At 35.1% G+C, this 7,238-nt stretch overlaps 1 protein-coding gene across 3 annotated transcripts in view; it reads right to left on the reverse strand.

Moving 5' to 3' along the window:
* Nucleotides 1-7,238, reverse strand: part of LOC106460260 (cytochrome P450 3A8-like) — a 65,337-nt gene that overhangs the window by 48,267 nt on the left and 9,832 nt on the right. For 2 of the 3 annotated variants that reach the window (XM_022386931.1, XM_013919946.2), the window contains exon 1: nt 959-1,080. The exons of the other annotated variant lie outside the window; for it this stretch is intronic. In XM_022386931.1, coding sequence (XP_022242639.1) covers nt 959-1,032 — 74 coding nt within the window. In that variant the 5' untranslated portion in view covers nt 1,033-1,080. Of the gene's footprint in view, nt 1-958; nt 1,081-7,238 lie in introns of those variants that run through there. 3 annotated transcript variants of the gene reach the window in all.

Below are 7,238 nucleotides of genomic sequence, written 5' to 3' on the forward strand. Positions count from 1 at the left end.
AACAATATTCTCTCTCCGCAGTTCCATTACACATTACCTTACGTTGCTTCTTGGCCGGTCTTATATATACAAAACTATCCCAATCTAGTAGTCTCCCGACATTTCATGAAGGTTCGAGAAGGAAGTGGCGTGATACAAGCGTCACGTGACCTGCGTTGTCGTAACAATATGTTTGATAAACTTGGTACAAAGCAGGACAATTAAAGTAGTTTGGTACCTGCTTCTAGAGAACCTACTCTAGTTTCCGGTCGATGTAACATTATTGTTACAACATCCCTTCCAATAATTTCACTGGAACACAGCAGACAACTGCATAACAAGAGGGATCCTCACTCTTTACTCTCACAGAAAGCAACAAATGATAATGGTAAGTCGCCTTAAGCTGGGATTTTGTGGGTGTAAGCACTCAGGGGCCTTACCCTCCTCCTTATCATCACCCTTCCGTTACAGTTTTTCACTAGTGTTTCATAAGTTAATTAGATATTACCAACGTCTTTTGGCTGATATTATCACGATTAATTCTTCTAACGTTATTTATTCTGCACCTAGTTAACAAATGGTCACATTTTACTCTTTATATAACATATAAATCTTATAATATGTGTTTATGTTTCATGTTAGTTGTATAATGGTGAACCACTATTGTATATCTTAGAAAAACTAGCTAACTTGAGTCATGCTGTCTGAGTTACTCATCGTGTTATTCTGACCATTGATTTTCTTTTTACCATAATAGAAATTACAGTTAAAGAAGAGATCAAACTGCATATTCCAATCTCCTAATATATATATATATATATAGTCGCGATTAGCTACTACTGCGAAATAAATGTGTCCAGTTAATCAGATGTTTTAGAAACTTTGCCTAAAAAATTCTAGACGAATAAATCAAACAACAATAGACAGGTTGAGTAAATATTTTGTTACGTTTTAAAGATATCTTTATAACCATACTCACAAATAGCCAGTTACAAGAACGGCGACGATGAATATTAGCCAGTTAGGCACGGACAGCACTCCCAGGAAATCCATTATCACTACTCGCTGAATTACACGGCTCAGAGTAAATGTAGGAGTTCGTCACTCCAGGAAAAATATTGTTGCGACACTAGAGACATCAAGTAGAAAAAGTTACATCTAACGTGACGTAAGTGGGGTTTCAGTAGAGCGCTCAAAGAAACCATTTTCACAAATAATTGTGTGGATTTCGATACCTGTGGTGGGCAGAGCACAGATAGCCCATTGAGTAGCTTTGGGCTCAAGTTCAAACAATCAAACAAATAATTATGTAACCGTTCTTAAAAACCGAAATATTTAGAAGAGTTGAAGTGGGTTTAATCATTTTATTGAAGAGATGTTGAGGATTGGATATTCTTTAACAATATTTTTGGAATCATATTTTGATGGTATTTACCTAAAGAAACGATTGGTCCTAAAACAAAAAATGTGACTGAATGATCCTCAAAGTATTTTATGGAGCATGAGCAGACAGTCACAAGCAGAGGATAGACGTTCAATGCTCTCTTCAAAAAAGCACCCAGAGGCTCAGCGGTAAGCCTGAAGGTTTACAACGCTAAAAACCGAGTTTCGATACCCGTTATGGGCACAACACAGATAGCCCTTTATGTAGCTTTATGTTTAACAAAAACAAACAAACTTTCCATAAATAATAGTAGGGGAGAAATATCTAAATTGCGACTTTCGGAGTTTTTTCTCTGCTGTAGACGACAAAACAAACAGTCTGATTTTCTAAAATGTTTGTTATTTCGAAAGAATAGGTAGAACCATAAATTGTACAAATCACCATTAAAAACAAACCAAAATAATTCGAAAATGTTTGTCTTGCTTTTTGATACTTCATGTATTGAGAATCAAATTAAAAGTATTACATAGGACCAAATACTTTACAAGCATTTTATATAAAACGTTCGATGAAATGGTTAATAGATACATTATTTCCTGTTTTATTCGATCTTAATTCCAACCGACATCAAGGACGTTTTAAGAGTCATCCGCCATGTTGCATCTAACATGTTAACTTGTATACTTGTATCACTTGTTGTTAACTAGACAAAACAACTGTCAAGTTAATTACATTAAACCTTTAAAAGTCGTGACGACCCTCGTTCCTTCTATGAAGTAAATAACAGTTTGGCCAACAGACGTTCCCTTCACCACTAAATATTTCTGTTAGACAACGTACAAGAAACAAAACTTTAGAGTATTCATGCGAATAGCCTTGATTCACACATTTCATGTAAACAGCTAACTGGAAAATAAAATGTCGACAAAGTAATTCTGAACAATTCAAAAGTTAACAACGAGCTCAAATTACGGTATGTTTTAGAAGAATTTATTCATTGAAAATAATTAATAATTCGGTTTAATCAAAATTATTATGTTGCTGGTTATATTCAGGTTCAAAATGACCAGTTTGTCCAAATTAATCGGAGAGACATCCAATAATATACCTACGGATCGAACATTTAAACAGCTCTGAATTTCTGTAATATCGTTAAAAGTCATGCCCGTCATCAATAAGCAGCACTGTTCTAATTAAACAAGAACCAGAATCAACAAATCATATTTGAAGATGAAATGTGGGTATTGTCTTTACGAGATGTGTAGCACTTGCTAAATGCACCGAAACAAATGTACATTCTTGCAAGAGAACACATGTAATAAATGAAATATCGATTTATGAAATTGCTTTCAGGTATACTTTCACAGAACGTATCAAAATTCTGCTTCTTTAACCTTTTCTTGGGGGGGGGGGGGTAAATGTAATCTAAACAGCATAATTTGACAAACGTCTGTGTCCGCTCGTAACTGGCGAACGACTGGACTGATTGTTACCAAACTCAGCATGTATGATTAGAGCCCATGGAGAGTGGCATAGAAGGTCAGCATACGGATACAAAAGTCTGTGTCCGCTCGTAACTGGCGAACCACTGGACTGATTGTTACCAAACTCAGAAACTCAGAATGTATGATTAGAGCCCATCGAGAGTGGCATAGATAGGTCAGCATACGGATATAACCTATATGTTATCACCGTGGCTCCTATATATTCCGTATACATTGTGGCTTCTTATAGCTGGCGAACCGCTGGACTGATTATTACCAGCCCTGTCATATACCCTTACGGCCCCCCTGGGAGTGACATAGGGATGTTGAAATTCATATATGTATATATATGAACCTTATGTCATCATCGAGACCCCTATGTATTTCCTAGACTGATTATCAACAGACCTGTCATGTACCCTTAGGGTTTCCTGAGAGTGACATGTGGGATTGGTGTTTGGATTTTACCATCTATGTCACTCTTGTGGACCTAATGTGTATTTAAATGTTACCTCAGCTTTACTTCTAAATGTTATCAAAACTTTAATAAGGTAATGATTATTCTTTGTTTTGTTTATTTTTACAAACTATACAATAGTTGTCTGTGTTAGCTGATCGACAAGGTAGATAGTCAACACTTTCCACCGTCAACTTTTGAGAAATTCTTGTCTAGTTGAGTAATGGGATCTGGCCGTTACTCTTATAACTCACTTCCGGTCCCAGAGTGCAGAAAGGCGATTTTGTGGCAACGGGACGGGAACCATGAAACCAACCCAGTCTTTATACTAATAAATATTTTAACACCTAAATGCCCCTGGGGGATCTCTGTGTCGTTTGTTAATGCTTGTACGACATTTTCTATTCGGAGAAACCAATATACTGTCAAAAAATATACGGCCATTATGAATAGAGTCAACTACATATGATGGTTTGAAAACGTATTCGTTTCTTTCGTTTGTGTGTAGAATAAGTATAATAAGTAGTATTTTCAATTTGAATGGCACATAAACCAAACGTTTAGATCATAGACCCCAGGGTTTAGGCATATCCGTCACTAATTTAAAACTACTGACCAAAAGAATGGAAACTAATTACCAATTACCGCCTAAATTACTAATGTTAGATATACAAGACTGTTTAGTTTAAGAGTTATTATTTAGTTCATTTAGTGACTTGATATTTAATGATTATTTAATTTTCATAACAAGGGTGTTAAAAGTTAATGATTTTAAAAGCGATAGTTATGACAAATTGCATTACGTAACTCGGTAAGAGTCGTACGTTGTGTGTATAGTTCAACCGAGGCCCCCCAGTGGCACAGCGGTATGTCTGCCGACTTACAACGCTAGAGACCGGGTTTCGATACCCGTGGTGGGTAGAGCACAGATAGCCCTTTGTGTAGCTTTGTGCTTAACTACAAACAAACAAAACAAAGTTAACTGATCTTTGTTCAACAGCCACAAAACTCGAACTTCTGTATTTTTCTCGTTGCATTAAGTGAGTATTGCTTACATCAAAGCGTCTGGTAGTTTATAAAAAGTTCTAGGCTTCAATTGGGAAATATATATATATATATATATATATATTATATAAGCGACCAAGTGAGCGCAAGTTAAGTTAGATTAGAAAACGTTAAGTTAGTGAAAGTGAGGTAAGACTGCGTGATTGTTAGTCGTAATGGGCAATTTGTAAAGTGAGTTTCGTAGTGGTATTGTAATAACAGAGATAAAGGAGAATAGCATGTCCTGTCAAAGGGCGTTCTAAAGTAATAGAACCTGCTTGGAGTTTGACATACTAACCATTAGAGCACGTCTGGCCAAAAGAATAAGTATGGATATGAATCAAAGAATTTTATTGAAATATATATTTCATTTTTAAGTGAAACATAAAATAAATTCGAGGTTTCATGGTATTTATTTTGTCAGTTTGAATTATGTGGTTAGTCATATCTTAAACATTAACTACACGTCCTCTTAACTTAGACAAAACGTTTCAGTGTCATAATGTTATCTTTGATTGCCTGTAATCAGTTTTATCTCACTCTCCCTTTCCATAGTAAAACATTAAAATAAACAACATATTGTAACTTGTAATAATCGAGGAAATAAATCTGTCTCTTTTAATGATAGAGACACGTTATGTCAAAATTTCATTTGCAATCTATTATACAAATAGCTTATTCTGAAAAATATGCTCATAAAAATGGTTTTATGCTTAAGCTCTCAAATCCTTTAAAAAGTCTAAATACAGACATGTTCCCTTTGATCTGCTTACAAAAAGTCAAGTCTCACCTATCTTGTTAAGATGTCAGTGCTGAATTTTAATGTAATTTGAATCAAAAGAGGTGTGGCAATGTCACAGGAATGTGTAAGAACGAAGAAACTTTAAATATTATATTAAGTGTACGAAAAATAATCTTCTTAACTAATAAAAAAATAGTTGTTAAATTTCTAGATAATATATCAGCGTAATGTCCAAAATAAGTTACTTATGTTATTTATTACTTTCTGGTCTGGTCAATATACAGAAAAAAAACGTTAAGCACTATTATAAGAATAATTTATACAAACATTAAATTGATGGTTACTTTCAAACCCACTGTAAGCAAATAAGCAGACAAAAGAATGGTCGAACAGTAGAAACAAAGAAAGATCCTGAGTAGTCCAACATGTATAGAATAAAAGTGACCAGTAGAAACAAGGGAAGATCCAGAGTAGTACAAATTGTATAAAACAGACGTGACCAGTAGAAACAAACAAAGATCCTGAGTAGTCCAACTTGTATAGAACAGATGTGACTAGTAGAAAAAAACAAAGATCCTGAGTAGTCCAACTTGTATAGAATAGACGTGACCAGTAGAAACAGGGGAAGATCCAGAGTAGTACAAATTGTATAGTACAGATGTGATCAGTAGAAAGAAACAAATATCCTGAGTAGTCCCCACTAATTTCCCCACTAATCCAACATGTATGGAATTGATATAACCAGTAGAAATAAGGAAAAATACCAAGTAGTTCAATTTGTATAGAACAGATGTGACCAGTAGAAGCAAGGATAGATTCAGAGTTGTCCAACTTACATAAAATACATGTGAACAACAAATAGAAAGAAATTTCCAGAGTACTCCTACTTCTGTAGAACACATGTGACCAGCTGAAGCAAGTAAAGATCTAGAGTAGTCCAACTTACATAAAATAGATGAGAACAGCAAGTAGAGGGGAAATTTCACAGTAATCCAACTAGTATAGAACAGATGTGAACAGTAGAAACAATTAAAGGTCCAGACTAGTCCAACTTGTATAGAAAAAATGGGTCTAAAGCAAGCAAAGATCAGGAGTAGTACAACTTGTAAAGAACTGATGTGACCAATAGAAGCAAGGATAGACTCATAATAGGGGAATTTCCAGATTACTCCTACTTGTATAGAACAGATGTGACCAGTTGAAGCAAGAAAAGATCTAGAGTATTACAACTTGCAAAGAAGAGATGTGACCAGTACAAATAAGGAAAGATCCCGAGTAGACCAAATTGTATAGAACAGATTTGACCAGTGGAATTAAGGAAAGATCCAAGGTAGTTAACTTGAATTTAATAAATGTGATGATTAGCAACAAGGGAAGATCCACAGTAATCCAACTTGTATAGAACAGATGTCACCAGTAGAAAAGAGGAAGACCCAGTATAGTCCAACTTATATCGAACAGATGTGATCAGTAGCAACAATAAGGATCCAGAGTAATCCAACTTGTATAGAACAGATGCGACCAGTAGAAGCAAGGAAAGATACAGAGTAGTCCAACTTATCTAGAACAGATGTGGCCAGGTTAAGCAAAAAAGATCTACAGTAGTACAACTTGTAAAGAATAGATGTGACTAGTAAAAATAAGGAAAGATCGTGGGTAGTCCAACTTGTATAGTACAGATGTGACCAGTAGATACAAGGAAAGATCCACAGTAGTCCAATTTGTATAGAGAAGATATGACCAGTAGAAGTCAGGAAAGATCCAGAGTAATCCAACTTGTATAGAACAGATGTGACCAGTTGAAACAAGAAAAGATCCAGAGTAGTCCAACTTGTATAGAACAGAGGTGACCAGTAGAAACAAGGAATGATCCAGAGTAGTCCAACTTGTATAGTACATATATAACCAGTAGAAACAAGAAAAGATTCAGAGTTGTATAACTTGTATAGTACAGATGTGACCAGTAGAAGATAGGATAAATTCAGAATAGTCAACTTACATAAAATAGATATCAACCGCAAATAGAAGGGATTTTCCAGAGTATTCCAACTTGTATAGAACAGATGTGACCAGTAAAATCAAGGAATGATCCAGAGTATTCCAACTTGTATAGAACAGATGTGACCAGTAAAATCAAGGAATGATCCA

Source organism: Limulus polyphemus, unplaced genomic scaffold (genome assembly GCF_000517525.1).
Source record: "Limulus polyphemus unplaced genomic scaffold, Limulus_polyphemus-2.1.2 Scaffold736, whole genome shotgun sequence".
Taxonomy (NCBI): Eukaryota; Metazoa; Arthropoda; class Merostomata; order Xiphosura; family Limulidae; genus Limulus; species Limulus polyphemus.